Genomic DNA, 25,303 nt, shown 5'->3' with positions numbered 1-25,303 from the left:
TCATGGTTTGGAAGAATAGAATAACGGAGCTAGTTACTAATATAAAGTTTTTTTCTGTTTTAGAGACAAACCTTCTACACTGTCTGCCAAGAATGGTTTAGAGTGTCGAGCCAGAACTCATCCAGGCCTGATAATGTTGCAGTTTATCTTGAAGAATTCAGATCAATCAGTCCCCAGCTGTTACAGATGATTGTAAATATCTCTGATGAAAACGGAAACACTGCGCTTCATTATAGCGTTTCTCATTCCAACTTTGGGATTATAAAACTCCTGTTGGAGACAGGTAGGGAGAGCTTATGTTTAAATGTGTTTGCCACTGATATCAGAATTGCTTTAAAGGGGCAGTGAACACTAATTCAGGCCCGGACTGGCCATAGGGCATACAGGGCAAATGCCCAGGTGGCCAGGCTCTTATTTAGGGCTTGCTGCTATATAGAAGCCCCACCCTCTCTTAATATGGTTAACAATAGGAAAGCTGTTACCATCTGCCTGCTTTGTAAAGCTGAAAGTGCATTTTATGTTGGGCTGTTAAGCAGATTTGCTGCAGCACAAGAGATCTGGTCTATTATGGCTACCTAGCTGACAGAAGTCTAAATAATGTGTACTGCTTTTAAATACCCGGGCTTATCTTTGGTCCCAGTCCTGTCCTGCACTAATTACATTTTGAGCAACTCCTGGTTTTAGATGCTGCCCTTTTGGAACCTACGTTACACTAAACTTACCTGAAGAAGAGTTACTGCACATTTGAAAGCTAGATTTCAACATGGCTGCACCAATTACTAGAGGGAGGGGGGAATAAACACAATACTATGCTCATGAAGTGTGTTTGGTGTTCATCGTCCCTTTAAAGATAAGCTGTGATTTGTCATTCACTGGTTTATTTAAATGCTGGTTTTCATTTGATAATTACAAATAATTATTTATAAATGGCCGGTTTAAAGGGACAAATATAAATGTTCATGATTCAGATTAAACATGCACTTGTCAGAACATTGTACAAAACACATCAAAAATAATAACACTGTCTAATAAAAAAATTATTTAAAAATTGCATTAAAAAGTTGTAAGGGCTCAAAGATATGAAGTATCAGGTGTTAGAAAAAAGGCTGCAAAGGGCTTTAACATAGGGATACATACATATATATATATTTATAACATAGAGATACACACATATATATATACATACATAGAGATGCATACATATATATATATTTATAACATAGAGATACATACATATATATATATACATAGAGATACATACATATATATATTTATAACATAGAGATACATACATATATATATATATACATAGAGATACATACATATATATATATTTATAACATAGAGATACATACATATATATATATATATACATAGAGATACATACATATATATATATATTTATAACATAGAGATACACACATATATATATATACATAGAGATGCATACATATATATATATTTATAACATAGAGATACATACATATATATATACATAGAGATACATACATATATATATATTTATAACATAGAGATACACACATATATATATACTTAGAGATGCATACATATATATATATTTATAACATAGAGATACATACATATATATATATTTATAACATAGAGATACACACATATATATATACATAGAGATGCATACATATATATATATTTATAACATAGAGATACATACATATATATATATATACATAGAGATACATACATATATATATTTATAACATAGAGATACATACATATATATATATATATACATAGAGATACATACATATATATATATTTATAACATAGAGATACATACATATATATATATATATACATAGAGATACATACATATATATATATATTTATAACATAGAGATACACACATATATATATATACATAGAGATGCATACATATATATATATTTATAACATAGAGATACATACATATATATATACATAGAGATACATACATATATATATATTTATAACATAGAGATACACACATATATATATACTTAGAGATGCATACATATATATATATTTATAACATAGAGATACATACATATATATATATTTATAACATAGAGATACACACATATATATATACATAGAGATGCATACATATATATATATATTTATAACATAGAGATACATACATATATATATATTTATAACATAGAGATACACACATATATATATATATACATAGAGATGCATACATATATATATATATATATATTTATAACATAGAGATACATACATATATATATATACATAGAGATGCATACATATATATATATATATATATATATAACATAGAGATACATACATATATATATATATATATAACATAGAGATACACATATATATATATATATATATATATATATATATATATATATATATATATATATAACATAGAGATACACATATATATATATATATATATATATAACATAGAGATACATACATGTGTATGTCCTAATCCAAACTTCAATATAACTGTCCACATTCTTCCCAAAAAGGAAGGATGAAACCACAGTCCCTAGACAAAGGTACCCCATGTAATCTCCCTATTTAGGCCATAAGGGGTCAAAGAATCCATTTTTTTGGATCCAAAGTGCTTCCTTTTCAAACAGTAATTTTTGTCTATTACCACCTCTCCTTACGAGGCCAACCCCATCCACCACCTGAAATTTGAGTTGACTTTTGTTGTGACCTAAAAGTGTGAAATGATGGGCAACAGGAGCAGAAGGATCAAGTTTACCAATGGCTACTTTAAGCTGTTTGATCCTTTCTCTGATAGGTTTGGTGGTCTCGCCAACATAGGCTAGACCACACGGACATTTAATTACATAAACCATGTAATTAGAATCACAGGTAAAATGTCCTCTGATAGACAGGCGTTTCCCCGATCTAGGGTGTGTGATTGTGTCACCTAGTTGTATGGAATTACAATGTGCACAATTATTGCAGGGGAATGTGCCATGTGCAATGGGATTCTCGGCTACTCTAGTATGCCCAGTTCCTATGTCTGCTTTGACCAAGGTGTCTCTCAAATTGCGATTTCTCTTATATGAAAATAATGGAAAATCCTTGAAAGTACTAGCAAGAAGTCTGTCCTCTGATAACAGACCCCAGTGTTTCCTAAAAATCCTTTTCAAAGGTGGAATGTGGTAACCATAAGGTACCACAAAAGGAATTCTATCATTCAATGTTTTTTTGGAGGATTTTTTCTGTATAAGGTTAGCTCAGGGAATTAGATCTACCTTTGATTTGTGAACATGTAACAAGTCAGCTGGATATCCCCTGCTCTCAAAGCGATCAAAAAAGTTTTGGAATTATTTGTTCAAACGTGATTCATTGTTAGCTATCTGTTTGGCCCTTAAAAGTTGTCTGAAAGGAAGGCTCTTAATGGTTTGTGGAGGATGAAAAGACCAAAAGGTTGTTTCTATCTGTATCCTTCCTGAACACATCTGTTAACAAGGAACCATCTCTCAAGGAAACAGTTATGTCAAGAAAATTTTGTGTCTGAGAGTCATAATTGATGGTAAATTGAAGATATGGATCAAATGTATTCAATTCATGAAAAAAAGACATCAATGATGTGTTATCCCCTGTCCAAACCATAAAGACATCATCAATATATCTTTTCCAAAAACTGCAATGTTCCTTAAAACTTTCATTGCTATAAAGAAACTTGTTCTCAAACTCATGTACATAAAGGGATGCGTATGTGGGGGCCATATTGGCCCCCATAGCCGTTACCTTAGTTTGCAAATAAAAAGATTCTCCAAAGAGAAAATAGTTCCTACTATTTCAAGTAGATCCATAATGAACATACGTTCCCTGGGTGAGTAGAGAGCCATTCTATTCAATTGTTCACCAATACATTTCATACCCTCTCGGTGTGGTATGGATGTGTACAGTGATTTAATATCCAATGTTACAAGGATAGAGTCCCTATTAAACTGTAAGTCTTCAATTTGTCGCAAGAAGTCTGAGGAGTCTTCCAAATGCGAAGGAACATCATCCAACAATGGTCGCAAGAGTTTGTCAAGAAATATTGAAATTGGTTGAAAAATGGAATTAGTGCTGACCACAATTGGCCTGCCCGGAGGGTTATTTAAGCATTTATGTATTTTGGGCAAACAATAGATTACTGGTACGACGGGATCTTTTTGAATTAAGAAGTCCGCTTGTTTCTTAGTAATAATGCACTGGTCTACTATAGATTGTATATAAGATTGAAATTTAGCAGTAGGATTTAATGTTAACTTAGAATAATTTTCAGTCACATCTAACTGATTTTGGACCTCTGTCATATATTGGTATCTATCCATGACAACTAGGGCCCCGCCCTTATCGGCCAGTTTGATGACCAGATCTTTTCTAGATTTCAGACCCTCAAGAGCCCTCCTTTCAGCCAAAGTCAAATTTGGAGTACCCATTTTGGTGCCCTTGGTCCTAAGTTTCTCAAAGTCTTTTTTAACTAGTGTAATAAAAGATTCTACCGTGCTGTTTGTTATTGGCGCGTGTGCTGTACTTTTGGATCTAAGGCTTTGAACCTGTGTATGAAATTGACTAAAAGTATCTACAAATGCTTCGTGTTTGTTTTCCTGAGGGTGAGTAGCAAAAAAAGCTTTGAATCTAAGATTCCTAAAGAATCTCTACAGGTCCGCTTCAATTTTAAAGAAATTCAGACTTGTTGTGGGGATAAAGGATAATCCTTTTTGTAGAACTGAAGTAGTGAGGAGGTCAAGTGTAATAGAAGAAATATTAATTACCAAATCCTCAGCTATCTTTTGCTGTGTCTTGTTTGCATGCAATTTCCTGTTCCTCTTCCCCCCTCTGTGTGTTCTCTTTTTTCTTTGGGTTTGTGTTTGTAAGTATTTTGGCCTAAAGGGGAAGGACTTCTAGAGTCTTGGTCTGATGACGAGTCCCCAGAGTTCTCTGTAGTGTATCTGGGTGCCTTTCTTCGCTCCCTTCTAAAGGGTATAAAGTTGGGATTTCTCCACTTATAAACTTTGTTGGAGGAATAATCAGTAGAATCTCTCTGAAATTTCTGTGCCTTTTTAGTTTCAACTTCTTTTTTGAATTTGTTAATTAGTTCCAAAATATAATTTTTAAGCTTTTTATAATCTGCTTCTAATTTGAATGATTTTAATTGATTTTCAATCTTATCTATATCGCCCTGTACTTTTGGTATCTCTTTTTGGATGTATTCAATAGTTAAAATGATTAAATCACTTGAACATTTATTGAGAATACATTCCCATTTATCACAAAAGTCTGAATCTTCTTTAAATAATGTGGGGTGTAAATTACAGCGTAAGCCTCTAGGGATGTATTTAAGGCAGTGGTATTCCGCTAGAGTAATTGCATGTAATTCTAAACTTGTCTTTTTGCGGTACAATTTCTCAAGAGACCGTGGTTCATCTGAATCCTCAGTATTTTAAAGAAAATCTCTATTTCCCAAACAGAGTGTAGCAATCCTAGAGGCATCTAGTTCAGAGTATGCAAACAATTTAGGGGCTTCTTGCGATTGTTGTAGAAATGCCATAACAACAATAAATCCAAGTTAAATAATGCTCAATCCTCATGTAGAGACAAATACTCAATTAACATAAAATGAGAGGATAAGCACTAATGTACATATGAATATATTAATAATTGAACAAGAGAAAGTGCTCGGGACTAAGGTGCACTACTACCAATACACCAAAAATAGTATGAATACAAATATAAGACTCCACACTTAATATGAATAAATAAATGATGAATGCATAAATGAGCATAAAGAAAGGTTTAATGAGAACAAAAAAAACAAAACAAACAAATCCTTAGTTGCACTACATACAAGAACCAATATATATATATATATATATATATATATATATATATATATACGTATATAACATAGAGATGCACACATATACAGTATATAACATAGAGATACATATATACACAGGGCTTGAAATTTCCAGTGGTCCACTCGTTCCAGACGACTTTGAAATTGCAGTTGAATACTTAGACATTTGACTTTTTCCTCTTTAAACATTGAGTGAACTAGTATCGTTTACCCTTTTGACAAGAAGCTTTTAACCCCTGACTAGTAAACCATAGTGATATTTTTCCACCCCTACATATATGTCTAAATATGAATATGTATGTATGTGTGTGCATATGTATTTATGTATTAGACCCCAATCTATCTTTTGGCCTCCACATAGAAAAACTTGCATCTAAACTTTATCCAAAACTAGGTGCCCTGTACAGAAACAAATCTTGCCTCAGCCCTACAGTAAAGGAAAAGATTGTACAGCAAATGCTGATGCCTATCATGGATTACGGGGACGTAGTTTATGCACCTGCACCGCAAACTCACCTTAGTAAACTTAATACATTGTATAACTCGTTCTGCTGCTTTGTGCTACAATGTAACTACAGGACCCAACATTGTGACATGCTAAAAGAACTAAACTGGCTGTCGCTGGAAACCAGACGCACCCTCCATCTTTCCTGCCTTGTGTTTAAGAGATTTTCTGGGAAGCTCCCACCCTACCTGAGTAGAATGCTCTCCCCGGCTATTCCCAACTCCTATAACCTCTAATCCAGTACCAACACATTATCTAGTTTGCCTCAATACAAAAAGAAAGCAGCTCGATCCTCCTTTTCCTACAGAGCGCCACAATTATGGAATGACCTCCCGCACACTTTTAAACCTTCCCCAAGCCTAATATCCTTTAAGAGATCCCTCTCTACATATCTCAAAACAGAATGCACCTGTCATGGTTGATTATATATTTCCTACCTGTTCTATGTTACATTTTGTATATATTGTGTATTCATATTGTTTTTGTATTTTATTGTACCCTATTGTATCAATGCAATGTTTTGTGATCCCAGGATATACTTAAAAATGAGAGGAATCTCAATGTATCCTTCCTGGTAAAATATTTTATAAATAATAAATAAAATAATATATCTATTTACAGACATATATACACATATAAATACACAAATGCACATGTATACATATATAGCCTCACCAGTCAATATGGTATTAAATAATATATCTATTTACAGACATATATACACATATAAATACACAAATGCACATGTATATATATATATAGCCTCACCAGTCAATATGGTATTAAATAATATATCTATTTACAGACATATATACACATATAAACACACAAATGCACATGTATATATATAGCCTCACCAGTCAATATGGTATTAAATAATATATCTATTTACAGACATATATACACATATAAACACACAAATGCACATGTATATATATATAGCCTCACCAGTCAATATGGTATTAAATAATATATCTATTTACAGACATATATACACATATAAACACACAAATGCACATGTATATATATATAGCCTCACCAGTCAATATGGTATTAAATAATATATCTATTTACAGACATATATACACATATAAACACACAAATGCACATGTATATATATATAGCCTCACCAGTCAATATGGTATTAAATAATATATCTATTTACAGACATATATACACATATAAACACACAAATGCACATGTATATATATATAGCCTCACCAGTCAATATGGTATTAAATAATATATCTATTTACAGACATATATACACATATAAACACACAAATGCACATGTATATATATATATAGCCTCACCAGTCAATATGGTATTAAATAATATATCTATTTACAGACATATATACACATATAAACACACAAATGCACATGTATACATATATAGCCTCACCAGTCAATATGGTATTAAATAATATATCTATTTACAGACATATATACACATATAAACACACAAATGCATATGTATATATATATATATAGCCTCACCAGTCAATATGGTATTAAATAATATATCTATTTACAGACATATATACACATATAAACACACAAATGCACATGTATACATATATAGCCTCACCAGTCAATATGGTATTAAATAATATATCTATTTACAGACATATATACACATATAAACACACAAATGCACATGTATACATATATAGCCTCACCAGTCAATATGGTATTAAATAATATATCTATTTACAGACATATATACACATATAAACACACAAATGCATATGTATACATATATAGCCTCACCAGTCAATATGGTATTAAATAATATATCTATTTACAGACATATATACACATATAAACACACAAATGCACATGTATATATATATATAGCCTCACCAGTCAATATGGTATTAAATAATATATCTATTTACAGACATATATACACATATAAACACACAAATGCACATGTATATATATATAGCCTCACCAGTCAATATGGTATTAAATAATATATCTATTTACAGACATATATACACATATAAATACACAAATGCACATGTATATATATATAGCCTCACCAGTCAATATGGTATTAAATAATATATCTATTTACAGACATATATACACATATAAACACACAAATGCACATGTATATATATATATATAGCCTCACCAGTCAATATGGTATTAAATAATATATCTATTTACAGACATATATACACATATAAACACACAAATGCACATGTATATATATATAGCCTCACCAGTCAATATGGTATTAAATAATATATCTATTTACAGACATATATACACATATAAATACACAAATGCACATGTATATATATATATAGCCTCACCAGTCAATATGGTATTAAATAATATATCTATTTACAGACATATATACATATAAACACACAAATGCACATGTATATATATATAGCCTCACCAGTCAATATGGTATTAAATAATATATCTATTTACAGACATATATACATATAAACACACAAATGCACATGTATATATATATATATAGCCTCACCAGTCAATATGGTATTAAATAATATATCTATTTACAGACATATATACACATATAAACACACAAATGCACATGTATATATATATATATAGCCTCACCAGTCAATATGGTATTAAATAATATATCTATTTACAGACATATATACATATATAAACACACAAATGCACATGTATACATATATAGCCTCACCAGTCAATATGGTATTAAATAATATATCTATTTACAGACATATATACACATATAAATACACAAATGCACATGTATATATATATAGCCTCACCAGTCAATATGGTATTAAATAATATATCTATTTACAGACATATATACATATAAACACACAAATGCACATGTATATATATATAGCCTCACCAGTCAATATGGTATTAAATAATATATCTATTTACAGACATATATACATATAAACACACAAATGCACATGTATATATATATATATAGCCTCACCAGTCAATATGGTATTAAATAATATATCTATTTACAGACATATATACACATATAAACACACAAATGCACATGTATATATATATATATATAGCCTCACCAGTCAATATGGTATTAAATAATATATCTATTTACAGACATATATACACATATAAATACACAAATGCACATGTATATATATATAGCCTCACCAGTCAATATGGTATTAAATAATATATCTATTTACAGACATATATACATATAAACACACAAATGCACATGTATATATATATAGCCTCACCAGTCAATATGGTATTAAATAATATATCTATTTACAGACATATATACATATAAACACACAAATGCACATATATATATATATATATATAGCCTCACCAGTCAATATGGTATTAAATAATATATCTATTTACAGACATATATACACATATAAACACACAAATGCACATGTATACATATATAGCCTCACCAGTCAATATGGTATTAAATAATATATCTATTTACAGACATATATACACATATAAACACACAAATGCACATGTATACATATATAGCCTCACCAGTCAATATGGTATTAAATAATATATCTATTTACAGACATATATACACATATAAACACACAAATGCACATGTATATATATATAGCCTCACCAGTCAATATGGTATTAAATAATATATCTATTTACAGACATATATACACATATAAACACACAAATGCACATGTATATATATATATAGCCTCACCAGTCAATATGGTATTAAATAATATATCTATTTACAGACATATATACACATATAAACACACAAATGCACATGTATATATATATATAGCCTCACCAGTCAATATGGTATTAAATAATATATCTATTTACAGACATATATACACATATAAACACACAAATGCACATGTATATATATATAGCCTCACCAGTCAATATGGTATTAAATAATATATCTATTTACAGACATATACACATATAAACACACAAATGCACATGTATATATATATATATAGCCTCACCAGTCAATATGGTATTAAATAATATATCTATTTACAGACATATATACACATATAAACACACAAATGCACATGTATACATATATATATATAGCCTCACCAGTCAATATGGTATTAAATAATATATCTATTTACAGACATATATACACATATAAACACACAAATGCACATGTATACATATATAGCCTCACCAGTCAATATGGTATTAAATAATATATCTATTTACAGACATATATACACATATAAACACACAAATGCACATGTATATATATATATAGCCTCACCAGTCAATATGGTATTAAATAATATATCTATTTACAGACATATATACACATATAAACACACAAATGCACATGTATATATATATAGCCTCACCAGTCAATATGGTATTAAATAATATATCTATTTACAGACATATATACACATATAAACACACAAATGCACATGTATATATATATATAGCCTCACCAGTCAATATGGTATTAAATAATATATCTATTTACAGACATATATACACATATAAATACACAAATGCACATGTATATATATATAGCCTCACCAGTCAATATGGTATTAAATAATATATCTATTTACAGACATATATACATATAAACACACAAATGCACATGTATATATATATAGCCTCACCAGTCAATATGGTATTAAATAATATATCTATTTACAGACATATATACATATAAACACACAAATGCACATGTATAAATATATAGCCTCACCAGTCAATATGGTATTAAATAATATATCTATTTACAGACATATATACACATATAAACACACAAATGCACATGTATATATATATATAGCCTCACCAGTCAATATGGTATTAAATAATATATCTATTTACAGACATATATACACATATAAACACACAAATGCACATGTATATATATATATATAGCCTCACCAGTCAATATGGTATTAAATAATATATCTATTTACAGACATATATACACATATAAACACACAAATGCACATGTATATATATATAGCCTCACCAGTCAATATGGTATTAAATAATATATCTATTTACAGACATATATACACATATAAACACACAAATGCACATGTATATATATATAGCCTCACCAGTCAATATGGTATTAAATAATATATCTATTTACAGACATATATACACATATAAACACACAAATGCACATGTATATATATATAGCCTCACCAGTCAATATGGTATTAAATAATATATCTATTTACAGACATATACACATATAAACACACAAATGCACATGTATATATATATATAGCCTCACCAGTCAATATGGTATTAAATAATATATCTATTTACAGACATATATACACATATAAACACACAAATGCACATGTATATATATATATATATAGCCTCACCAGTCAATATGGTATTAAATAATATATCTATTTACAGACATATATACACATATAAACACACAAATGCACATGTATATATATATAGCCTCACCAGTCAATATGGTATTAAATAATATATCTATTTACAGACATATATACACATATAAACACACAAATGCACATGTATACATATATAGCCTCACCAGTCAATATGGTATTAAATAATATATCTATTTACAGACATATATACACATATAAACACACAAATGCACATGTATATATATATAGCCTCACCAGTCAATATGGTATTAAATAATATATCTATTTACAGACATATATACACATATAAACACACAAATGCACATGTATATATATATAGCCTCACCAGTCAATATGGTATTAAATAATATATCTATTTACAGACATATATACACATATAAACACACAAATGCACATGTATATATATATATAGCCTCACCAGTCAATATGGTATTAAATAATATATCTATTTACAGACATATATACACATATAAACACACAAATGCACATGTATATATATATAGCCTCACCAGTCAATATGGTATTAAATAATATATCTATTTACAGACATATATACACATATAAACACACAAATGCACATGTATATATATATAGCCTCACCAGTCAATATGGTATTAAATAATATATCTATTTACAGACATATATACACATATAAACACACAAATGCACATCTATATATATATAGCCTCACCAGTCAATATGGTATTAAATAATATATCTATTTACAGACATATATACACATATAAACACACAAATGCACATGTATATATATATAGCCTCACCAGTCAATATGGTATTAAATAATATATCTATTTACAGACATATACACATATAAACACACAAATGCACATGTATATATATATATATATAGCCTCACCAGTCAATATGGTATTAAATAATATATCTATTTACAGACATATATACACATATAAACACACAAATGCACATGTATACATATATAGCCTCACCAGTCAATATGGTATTAAATAATATATCTATTTACAGACATATATACACATATAAACACACAAATGCACATGTATATATATATATAGCCTCACCAGTCAATATGGTATTAAATAATATTTAATAACATATTGACTGGTGAAGCTAGAGAGGCTGAAGACTCTCAAGGGCGCGTACAAAAAACATACCACACTTGCACTGCAGTTAGCGCATCGCTTGTAATCTAGGCGCATGTGTTTTATTCTTTTGCAAGCAGCAATTGAGGATTTTCTTATTGTATTTTTATGTGTTTTTTTATTCTTTGCATGGGGTTTAATCAAGTAACTAAACATAATTCACTTGTGTTGAAAGAGAACATCTGACATTATGTTTGCGTCCCTTGATAACTAGGTCTGGAACAGCACTGGTAGGAAATAAATTCATCTGCTGCTCTGTAAGAGAAATTCTCAAGGTTCTCAAAATGTAGTTGCTGGCTCTGTAAAGAAACCACAGCAATATGAGGATTTGTGTCCTCTTAATCATAAAACCGATTGTCTTCATAGAACAATCTCGTTTTCAGTTCATTTATGACATAAGTTGCTTGATTTGCCAGCTATGAGTTGATGGATTCAGTGCTGAGTAAGTGCCTTTGAATGTATTTTTTCATTTGTTTTATTTAAATCAGAGACCATTTTCAATTCATATTAAATCCACTGGTGATAGAATGGCCCAAAGCTATAAATACTTCAGCAAACAACTCATTTTAATGGATTTTGACCCTAAATTCATGATCATCTCTGCTTACAATGAATAGATAAGTAAAGTATACTGTCTAGCCCGCTGTTTTTTTTATTACTTTCTGTTTTAAACAAAAATGTACAATAAAACATCTATCTATTTATAATCTATCATATATCATTAATCTATCTATCTATCTATCTATCTATCTATATGTCTTTTTCTGTCTGTCTATTCATCTTTCTATGAGATAGACTACTTTATGATAAATTCTGTTTTTTCAAAAGCTTAGAATTTTTGAATAGGTCAACAACTTTTTTACTAAAATTTGGCATCCTAAATTTTGCAAACTTTAAAACTAAAGTAAATACCGGTAAGTTTTGTATTTTTTTAGTTATTAACATTTCTAAAAGGAAAGCGACAGCCATAAGTACTGTACCAATATTTATGAACTTATGCATATATTGAGTTTTGGGTTATATTGCTATATTCCTGGAGTGTTGGGATATTTATCAATATATAAAAGCTTATCGGTGATAGCTCATTATATTTTACTTTTATTTTAAGTTTTTATTTTTAATGATTTTTAACTTATATTGAACTAAGAAAACAAATTTGTATGATAGCTAATTTACTACATTGTAACTACACAGTGCAGCAGAAGAGGCACAACTGTCTGAATTTAAGTAAATTAGCGTCTACACTAGGGTTGCCACCTCGGCCATGTTTTCCTGGACACTTATCAGTTACACATGCAGCAGAGGTGGCAACCGTAGTCTACACACAGGGAGCAAAACTTCTCAGTGAAATATGATCCTGACTACAAGGAGATTGTTTGCCAGAGAAGTGACTGTGAGAAGTTTAGTCCGGTGAGGAGCTGCACAGTGTTACAGGAGGAGGTGGGAGACAGACATAGCTGGAGAGTTTTAGGCAGTTATGTGCATCTCTTTTATTATTCTTATTTTACAAATAAAACAACAGTTTCTCAGCAGACCTCATATAACATAGTGCAGCTTCAGTCAGTCAGGCATGTTGTCAGTTAGTGACTTCCTGTCTGTAGGCCGCTAGTTAGGGAGTGAGGGTAAAACAATAACTCAGTGATTAGAGTATAGTACGTACGTATACATATTCAGTGAGTCAGGCATGTCAGTTAGTGACTTCCTGTCTGTAGGCCGCTAGTTAGGGAGTGAGGGTAAAACAATAACTCAGTGATTAGAGTATAGTACGTACGTATACATATTCAGAGAGGTCAGGCATGTCAGTTAGTGACTTCCTGTCTGTAGGGAGTGAGGAGAAAACAATAACATAAGTGATTAGAGTATAGTACGTATGTATGCATATTCAGTGAGTCAGGCATGTCAGTTAGTGACTTCCTGTCTGTAGGCCCCTAGTTAGGGAGTGAGGAGAAAACAATAGCTCAGTGATTAGAGTATAGTACGTACGTATACATATTCAGTGAGTCAGGCATGTCAGTTAGTGACTTCCTGTCTGTAGGCCGCTAGTTAGGGAGTGAGGGTAAAACAATAACTCAGTGATTAGAGTATAGTACGTACGTATACATATTCAGAGAGGTCAGGCATGTCAGTTAGTGACTTCCTGTCTGTAGGCCGCTAGTTAGGGAGTGAGGAGAAAACAATAACATAAGTGATTAGAGTATAGTACGTATGTATGCATATTCAGTGAGTCAGGCATGTCAGTTAGTGACTTCCTGTCTGTAGGCCCCTAGTTAGGGAGTGAGGGGAATACAATAGCTCAGTGATTAGAGTATAGTACGTACGTATACATATTCAGTGAGTCAGGCATGTCAGTTAGTGACTTCCTGTCTGTAGGCCGCTAGTTAGGGAGTGAGGGGAAAACAATAATTCAGTGATTAGAGTATAGTACGTACGTATACATATTCAGTGAGTCAGGCATGTCAGTTAGTGACTTCCTGTCTGTAGGCCGCTAGTTAGGGAGTGAGGGGAAAACAATAATTCAGTGATTAGAGTATAGTACGTACGTATACATATTCAGTGAGTCAGGCATGTCAGTTAGTGACTTCCTGTCTGTAGGCCGCTAGTTAGGGAGTGAGGAGAAAACAATAACATAAGTGATTAGAGTATAGTACGTATGTATGCATATTCAGTGAGTCAGGCATGTCAGTTAGTGACTTCCTGTCTGTAGGCCCCTAGTTAGGGAGTGAGGGGAAAACAATAACTCAGTGATTAGAGTATAGTACGTACGTATACATAGTCAGTGAGTCAGGCATGTCAGTTAGTCACTTCCTGTCTGTAGGCCGCTAGTTAGGGAGTGAGGGGAAAACAATAACTCAGTGATTAGAGTATAGTACGTACGTATACATATTCAGTGAGTCAGGCATGTCAGTTAGTGACTTCCTGTCTGTAGGCCGCTAGTTAGGGAGTGAGGAGAAAACAATAACATAAGTGATTAGAGTATAGTACGTATGTATGCATATTCAGTGAGTCAGGCATGTCATTTAGTGACTTCCTGTCTGTAGGCCCCTAGTTAGGGAGTGAGGAGAAAACAATAGCTCAGTGATTAGAGTATAGTACGTACATATACATATTCAGTGAGTTAGGCATGTCAGTTAGTGACTTCCTGTCTGTAGGCCCCTAGTTAGGGAGTGAGGAGAAAACAATAGCTCAGTGATTAGAGTATAGTACGTACGTATACATATTCAGTGAGTCAGGCATGTCAGTTAGTGACTTCCTGTCTGTAGGAAGTTAGTTAGGGAGTGAGGGTAAAACAATAACTCAGTGATTAGAGTATAGTACGTACGTATACATATTCAGTGAGTCAGGCATGTCAGTTAGTGACTTCCTGTCTGTAGGAAGTTAGTTAGGGAGTGAGGGTAAAACAATAACTCAGTGATTAGAGTATAGTACGTACGTATGCATATTCAGTGAGTCAGGCGTGTCAGTTAGTGACTTCCTGTCTGTAGGCCCCTAGTTAGGGTTTGAGGAGAAAACAATAGCTCAGTGATTAGAGTATAGTACGTACGTATACATATTCAGTGAGTCAGGCATGTCAGTTAGTGACTTCCTGTCTGTAGGAAGTTAGTTAGGGTGTGAGGAGAAAACAATAGCTCAGTGATTAGAGTATAGTACGTACGTATACATATTCAGAGAGGTCAGGCATGTCAGTTAGTGACTTCCTGTCTGTAGGCCACTAGTTAGGGAGTGAGGAGAAAACAATAACATAAGTGATTAGAGTATAGTACGTACGTATACATATTCAGTGAGTCAGGCAAGTCAGTTAGTGACTTCCTGTCTGTAGGCCGCTAGTTAGGGAGTGAGGGGAAAACAATAATTCAGTGATTAGAGTATAGTACGTACGTATACATATTCAGTGAGTCAGGCATGTCAGTTAGTGACTTCCTGTCTGTAGGCCCCTAGTTAGGAAGTGAGGAAAAAACAATAGCTCAGTGATTAGAGTATAGTACGTACGTATACATATTCAGTGAGTCAGGCATGTCAGTTAGTGACTTCCTGTCTGTAGGAAGTTAGTTAGGGAGTGAGGGTAAAACAATAACTCAGTGATTAGAGTATAGTACGTACGTATGCATATTGAGTGAGTCAGGCATGTCAGTTAGTGACTTCCTGTCTGTAGGCCCCTAGTTAGGGAGTGAGGGGAAAACAATAATTCAGTGATTAGAGTATAGTACGTACGTATACATATTCAGTGAGTCAGGCATGTCAGTTAGTGACTTCCTGTCTGTAGGAAGTTAGTTAGGGAGTGAGGGTAAAACAATAACTCAGTGATTAGAGTATAGTACGTACGTATACATATTCAGTGAGTCAGGCATGTCAGCTAGTGACTTCCTGTCTGTAGGCCGCTAGTTAGGGAGTGAGGGGAAAACAATAACTCAGTGATTAGAGTATAGTACGTACGTATACATATTCAGTGAGTCAGGCATGTCAGTTAGTCACTTCCTGTCTGTAGGCCGCTAGTTAGGGAGTGAGGGGAAAACAATAACTCAGTGATTAGAGTATAGTACGTATGTATACATATTCAGTGAGTCAGGCATGTCAGTTAGTGACTTCCTGTCTGTAGGCCGCTAGTTAGGGAGTGAGGAGAAAACAATAACATAAGTGATTAGAGTATAGTACGTATGTATGCATATTCAGTGAGTCAGGCATGTCAGTTAGTGACTTCCTGTCTGTAGGCCCCTAGTTAATGAGTGAGAAGAAAACAATAGCTCAGTGATTAGAGTATAGTACGTACGTATACATATTCAGTGAGTCAGGCATGTCAGTTAGTGACTTCCTGTCTGTAGGCCCCTAGTTAGGGAGTGAGGAGAAAACAATAGCTCAGTGATTAGAGTATAGTACGTACGTATACATATTCAGTGAGTCAGGCATGTCATTTAGTGACTTCCTGTCTGTAGAAAGTTAGTTAGGGAGTGAGGGTAAAAGAATAACTCAGTGATTAGAGTATAGTACGTACGTATACATATTCAGTGAGTCAGGCATGTCAGCTAGTGACTTCCTGTCTGTAGGCCGCTAGTTAGGGAGTGAGGGGAAAACAATAACTCAGTGATTAGAGTATAGTACGTACGTATACATATTCAGAGAGGTCAGGCATGTCAGTTAGTGACTTCCTGTCTGTAGGCCGCTAGTTAGGGAGTGAGGAGAAAACAATAACATAAGTGATTAGAGTATAGTACGTATGTATGCATATTCAGTGAGTCAGGCATGTCAGTTAGTGACTTCCTGTCTGTAGGCCCCTAGTTAGGGAGTGAGGGGAATACAATAGCTCAGTGATTAGAGTATAGTACGTACGTATACATATTCAGTGAGTCAGGCATGTCAGTTAGTGACTTCCTGTCTGTAGGCCGCTAGTTAGGGAGTGAGGGAAAAAAATAATTCAGTGATTAGAGTATAGTACGTACGTATACATATTCAGTGAGTCAGGCATGTCAGTTAGTGACTTCCTGTCTGTAGGCCGCTAGTTAGGGAGTGAGGAGAAAACAATAACATAAGTGATTAGAGTATAGTACGTATGTATGCATATTCAGTGAGTCAGGCATGTCAGTTAGTGACTTCCTGTCTGTAGGCCCCTAGTTAGGGAGTGAGGAGAAAACAATAGCTCAGTGATTAGAGTATAGTACGTACGTATACATATTCAGTGAGTCAGGCATGTCATTTAGTGACTTCCTGTCTGTAGAAAGTTAGTTAGGGAGTGAGGGTAAAACAATAACTCAGTGATTAGAGTATAGTACGTACGTATACATATTCAGTGAGTCAGGCATGTCAGCTAGTGACTTCCTGTCTGTAGGCCGCTAGTTAGGGAGTGAGGGGAAAACAATAACTCAGTGATTAGAGTATAGTACGTACGTATACATATTCAGAGAGGTCAGGCATGTCAGTTAGTGACTTCCTGTCTGTAGGCCGCTAGTTAGGGAGTGAGGAGAAAACAATAACATAAGTGATTAGAGTATAGTACGTATGTATGCATATTCAGTGAGTCAGGCATGTCAGTTAGTGACTTCCTGTCTGTAGGCCCCTAGTTAGGGAGTGAGGGGAATACAATAGCTCAGTGATTAGAGTATAGTACGTACGTATACATATTCAGTGAGTCAGGCATGTCAGTTAGTGACTTCCTGTCTGTAGGCCGCTAGTTAGGGAGTGAGGGAAAAAAATAATTCAGTGATTAGAGTATAGTACGTACGTATACATATTCAGTGAGTCAGGCATGTCAGTTAGTGACTTCCTGTCTGTAGGCCGCTAGTTAGGGAGTGAGGAGAAAACAATAACATAAGTGATTAGAGTATAGTACGTATGTATGCATATTCAGTGAGTCAGGCATGTCAGTTAGTGACTTCCTGTCTGTAGGCCCCTAGTTAGGGAGTGAGGAGAAAACAATAGCTCAGTGATTAGAGTATAGTACGTACATATACATATTCAGTGAGTTAGGCATGTCAGTTAGTGACTTCCTGTCTGTAGGCCCCTAGTTAGGGAGTGAGGAGAAAACAATAGCTCAGTGATTAGAGTATAGTACGTACGTATACATATTCAGTGAGTCAGGCATGTCAGTTAGTGACTTCCTGTCTGTAGGAAGTTAGTTAGGGAGTGAGGGTAAAACAATAACTCAGTGATTAGAGTATAGTACGTACGTATGCATATTCAGTGAGTCAGGCGTGTCAGTTAGTGACTTCCTGTCTGTAGGCCCCTAGTTAGGGTTTGAGGAGAAAACAATAGCTCAGTGATTAGAGTATAGTACGTACGTATACATATTCAGTGAGTCAGGCATGTCAGTTAGTGACTTCCTGTCTGTAGGAAGTTAGTTAGGGTGTGAGGAGAAAACAATAGCTCAGTGATTAGAGTATAGTACGTACGTATACATATTCAGAGAGGTCAGGCATGTCAGTTAGTGACTTCCTGTCTGTAGGCCACTAGTTAGGGAGTGAGGAGAAAACAATAACATAAGTGATTAGAGTATAGTACGTACGTATACATATTCAGTGAGTCAGGCATGTCAGTTAGTGACTTCCTGTCTGTAGGCCGCTAGTTAGGGAGTGAGGGGAAAACAATAATTCAGTGATTAGAGTATAGTACGTACGTATACATATTCAGTGAGTCAGGCATGTCAGTTAGTGACTTCCTGTCTGTAGGCCCCTAGTTAGGGAGTGAGGAGAATACAATAGCTCAGTGATTAGAGTATAGTACGTACGTGTGCATATTCAGTGAGTCAGGCATGTCAGTTAGTGACTTCCTGTCTGTAGGCCCCTAGTTAGGAAGTGAGGAGAAAACAATAGCTCAGTGATTAGAGTATAGTACGTACGTATACATATTCAGTGAGTCAGGCATGTCAGTTAGTGACTTCCTGTCTGTAGGAAGTTAGTTAGGGAGTGAGGGTAAAACAATAACTCAGTGATTAGAGTATAGTACGTACGCATGCATATTCAGTGAGTCAGGCATGTCAGTTAGTGACTTCCTGTCTGTAGGCCCCTAGTTAGGGAGTGAGGGGAAAACAATAATTCAGTGATTAGAGTATAGTACGTACGTATACATATTCAGTGAGTCAGGCATGTCAGTTAGTGACTTCCTGTCTGTAGGAAGTTAGTTAGGGAGTGAGGGTAAAACAATAACTCAGTGATTAGAGTATAGTACATACGTATACATATTCAGTGAGTCAGGCATGTCAGCTAGTGACTTCCTGTCTGTAGGCCGCTAGTTAGGGAGTGAGGGGAAAACAATAACTCAGTGATTAGAGTATAGTACGTACGTATACATATTCAGTGAGTCAGGCATGTCAGTTAGTCACTTCCTGTCTGTAGGCCGCTAGTTAGGGAGTGAGGGGAAAACAATAACTCAGTGATTAGAGTATAGTACGTATGTATACATATTCAGTGATTCAGGCATGTCAGTTAGTGACTTCCTGTCTGTAGGCCGCTAGTTAGGGAGTGAGGAGAAAACAATAACATAAGTGATTAGAGTATAGTACGTATGTATGCATATTCAGTGAGTCAGGCATGTCAGTTAGTGACTTCCTGTCTGTAGGCCCCTAGTTAGGGAGTGAGGGGAATACAATAGCTCAGTGATTAGAGTATAGTACGTACGTATACATATTCAGTGAGTCAGGCATGTCAGTTAGTGACTTCCTGTCTGTAGGCCCCTAGTTAATGAGTGAGAAGAAAACAATAGCTCAGTGATTAGAGTATAGTACGTACGTATACATATTCAGTGAGTCAGGCATGTCATTTAGTGACTTCCTGTCTGTAGAAAGTTAGTTAGGGAGTGAGGGTAAAACAATAACTCAGTGATTAGAGTATAGTACGTACGTATACATATTCAGTGAGTCAGGCATGTCAGCTAGTGACTTCCTGTCTGTAGGCCGCTAGTTAGGGAGTGAGGGGAAAACAATAACTCAGTGATTAGAGTATAGTACGTACGTATACATATTCAGTGAGTCAGGCATGTCAGTTAGTCACTTCCTGTCTGTAGGCCGCTAGTTAGGGAGTGAGGGGAAAACAATAACTCAGTGATTAGTGTATAGTACGTACGTATACATATTCAGTGAGTCAGGCATGTCAGTTAGTGACTTCCTGTCTGTAGGCCGCTAGTTAGGGAGTGAGGAGAAAATAATAACATAAGTGATTAGAGTATAGTACGTATGTATGCATATTCAGTGAGTCAGGCATGTCAGTTAGTGACTTCCTGTCTGTAGGCCCCTAGTTAGGGAGTGAGGAGAAAACAATAGCTCAGTGATTAGAGTATAGTACGTACGTATACATATTCAGAGAGGTCAGGCATGTCAGTTAGTGACTTCCTGTCTGTAGGCCGCTAGTTAGGGAGTGAGGAGAAAACAATAACATAAGTGATTAGAGTATAGTACGCATGTATGCATATTCAGTGAGTCAGGCATGTCAGTTAGTGACTTCCTGTCTGTAGGCCGCTAGTTAGGGAGTGAGGGGAAAACAATAATTCAGTGATTAGAGTATAGTACGTACGTATACATATTCAGTGAGTCAGGCATGTCAGTTAGTGACTTCCTGTCTGTAGGTCGCTAGTTAGGGAGTGAGGGGAAAACAATAATTCAGTGATTAGAGTATAGTACGTACGTATACATATTCAGTGAGTCAGGCATGTCAGTTAGTCACTTCCTGTCTGTAGGCCGCTAGTTAGGGAGTGAGGGGAATACAATAGCTCAGTGATTAGAGTATAGTACGTACGTATACATATTCAGTGAGTCAGGCATGTCAGTTAGTGACTTCCTGTCTGTAGGCCGCTAGTTAGGGAGTGAGGGGAAAACAATAATTCAGTGATTAGAGTATAGTACGTACGTATACATATTCAGTGAGTCAGGCATGTCAGTTAGTGACTTCCTGTCTGTAGGCCGCTAGTTAGGGAGTGAGGGGAAAACAATAATTCAGTGATTAGAGTATAGTACGTACGTATACATATTCAGTGAGTCAGGCATGTCAGTTAGTGGCTTCCTGTCTGTAGGCCGCTAGTTAGGGAGTGAGGAGAAAACAATAACATAAGTGATTAGAGTATAGTACGTATGTATGCATATTCAGTGAGTCAGGCATGTCAGTTAGTGACTTCCTGTCTGTAGGCCCCTAGTTAGGGAGTGAGGGGAAAACAATAACTCAGTGATTAGAGTATAGTACGTACGTATACATATTCAGTGAGTTAGGCATGTCAGTTAGTCACTTCCTGTCTGTAGGCCGCTAGTTAGGGAGTGAGGGGAAAACAATAACTCAGTGATTAGAGTATAGTACGTACGTATACATATTCAGTGAGTCAGGCATGTCAGTTAGTGACTTCCAGTCTGTAGGCAGTTAGTTAGGGAGTGAGGGTAAAACAATAACTCAGTGATTAGAGTATAGTACGTACGTATACATATTCAGTGAGTCAGGCATGTCAGTTAGTGACTTCCTGTCTGTAGGTCGCTAGTTAGGGAGTGAGGGTAAAACAATAACTCAGTGAGTAGAGTATAGTACGTACGTATACATATTCAGAGAGTCAGGCATGTCAGTTAGTGACTTCCTGTCTGTAGGCCGCTAGTTAGGGAGTGAGGGTAAAACAATAGCTCAGTGATTAGAGTATAGTACGTACGTATACATATTCAGTGAGTCAGGCATGTCAGTTAGTGACTTCCTGTCTGTAGGCCGCTAGTTAGGGAGTGAGGGGAAAACAATAATTCAGTGATTAGAGTATAGTACGTACGTATACATATTCAGTGAGTCAGGCATGTCAGTTAGTGACTTCCTGTCTGTAGGCCGCTAGTTAGGGAGTGAGGGGAAAACAATAACTCAGTGATTAGAGTATAGTACGTATGTATGCATATTCAGTGAGTCAGGCATGTCAGTTAGTGACTTCCTGTCTGTAGGCCCCTAGTTAGGGAGTGAGGAGAAAACAATAGCTCAGTGATTAGAGTATAGTACGTACGTATACATATTCAGTGAGTCAGGCATGTCAGTTAGTGACTTCCTGTCTGTAGGCCGCTAGTTAGGGAGTGAGGAGAAAACAATAGCTCAGTGATTAGAGTATAGTACGTACGTATACATATTCAGTGAGTCAGGCATGTCAGTTAGTGACTTCCTGTCTGTAGGCCCCTAGTTAGGGAGTGAGGAGAAAACAATAGCTCAGTGATTAGAGTATAGTACGTACGTATACATATTCAGTGAGTCAGGCATGTCATTTAGTGACTTCCTGTCTGTAGGAAGTTAGTTAGGGAGTGAGGGTAAAACAATAACTCAGTGATTAGAGTATAGTACGTACGTATACATATTCAGTGAGTCAGGCATGTCAGCTAGTGACTTCCTGTCTGTAGGCCGCTAGTTAGGGAGTGAGGGGAAAACAATAACTCAGTGATTAGAGTATAGTACGTACGTATACATATTCAGTGAGTCAGGCATGTCAGTTAGTCACTTCCTGTCTGTAGGCCGCTAGTTAGGGAGTGAGGGGAAAACAATAACTCAGTGATTAGTGTATAGTACGTACAAATACATATTCAGTGAGTCAGGCATGTCAGTTAGTGACTTCCTGTCTGTAGGCCGCTAGTTAGGGAGTGAGGAGAAAACAATAACATAAGTGATTAGAGTATAGTACGTATGTATGCATATTCAGTGAGTCAGGCATGTCAGTTAGTGACTTCCTGTCTGTAGGCCCTAGTTAGGGAGTGAGGAGAAAACAATAGCTCAGTGATTAGAGTATAGTACGTACGTATACATATTCAGTGAGTCAGGCATGTCAGTTAGTGGCTTCCTGTCTGTAGGCCGCTAGTTAGGGAGTGAGGAGAAAACAATAACATAAGTGATTAGAGTATAGTACGTATGTATGCATATTCAGTGAGTCAGGCATGTCAGTTAGTGACTTCCTGTCTGTAGGCCCCTAGTTAGGGAGTGAGGGGAAAACAATAACTCAGTGATTAGAGTATAGTACGTACGTATACATATTCAGTGAGTCAGGCATGTCAGTTAGTCACTTCCTGTCTGTAGGCCGCTAGTTAGGGAGTGAGGGGAAAACAATAACTCAGTGATTAGAGTATAGTACGTACGTATACATATTCAGTGAGTCAGGCATGTCAGTTAGTGACTTCCAGTCTGTAGGCAGTTAGTTAGGGAGTGAGGGAAAACAATAACTCAGTGATTAGAGTATAGTACGTACGTATACATATTCAGTGAGTCAGGCATGTCAGTTAGTGACTTCCTGTCTGTAGGTCGCTAGTTAGGGAGTGAGGGTAAAACAATAACTCAGTGAGTAGAGTATAGTACGTACGTATACATATTCAGAGAGTCAGGCATGTCAGTTAGTGACTTCCTGTCTGTAGGCCGCTAGTTAGGGAGTGAGGGTAAAACAATAGCTCAGTGATTAGAGTATAGTACGTACGTATACATATTCAGTGAGTCAGGCATGTCAGTTAGTGACTTCCTGTCTGTAGGCCGCTAGTTAGGGAGTGAGGGGAAAACAATAATTCAGTGATTAGAGTATAGTACGTACGTATACATATTCAGTGAGTCAGGCATGTCAGTTAGTGACTTCCTGTCTGTAGGCCGCTAGTTAGGGAGTGAGGGGAAAACAATAATTCAGTGATTAGAGTATAGTACGTACGTATACATATTCAGTGAGTCAGGCATGTCAGTTAGTGCACTTCCTGTCTGTAGGCCGCTAGTTAGGGAGTGAGGGGAAAACAATAACTCAGTGATTAGAGTATAGTACGTATGTATGCATATTCAGTGAGTCAGGCATGTCAGTTAGTGACTTCCTGTCTGTAGGCCCCTAGTTAGGGAGTGAGGAGAAAACAATAGCTCAGTGATTAGAGTATAGTACGTACGTATACATATTCAGTGAGTCAGGCATGTCAGTTAGTGACTTCCTGTCTGTA

The 25,303-nt window shown here is 35.0% G+C and overlaps 1 protein-coding gene across 2 annotated transcripts in view; it reads left to right on the top strand.

Moving 5' to 3' along the window:
• KANK4 (KN motif and ankyrin repeat domains 4) overlaps window positions 1–25,303 on the top strand; it is a 355,274-nt gene that overhangs the window by 264,697 nt on the left and 65,274 nt on the right. For both annotated transcript variants that reach the window (XM_053693649.1, XM_053693650.1), the window contains exon 7: window positions 64–283. In XM_053693649.1, the coding sequence (XP_053549624.1) occupies window positions 64–283 (220 nt within the window). The remainder of the gene's footprint in view (window positions 1–63; window positions 284–25,303) is intronic.

The sequence above is a fragment of the Bombina bombina genome, chromosome 10 (genome assembly GCF_027579735.1).
Source record: "Bombina bombina isolate aBomBom1 chromosome 10, aBomBom1.pri, whole genome shotgun sequence".
In the NCBI taxonomy this organism is placed as follows: Eukaryota; Metazoa; Chordata; class Amphibia; order Anura; family Bombinatoridae; genus Bombina; species Bombina bombina.
This window is presented reverse-complemented; position numbering and strand designations above follow the sequence as displayed.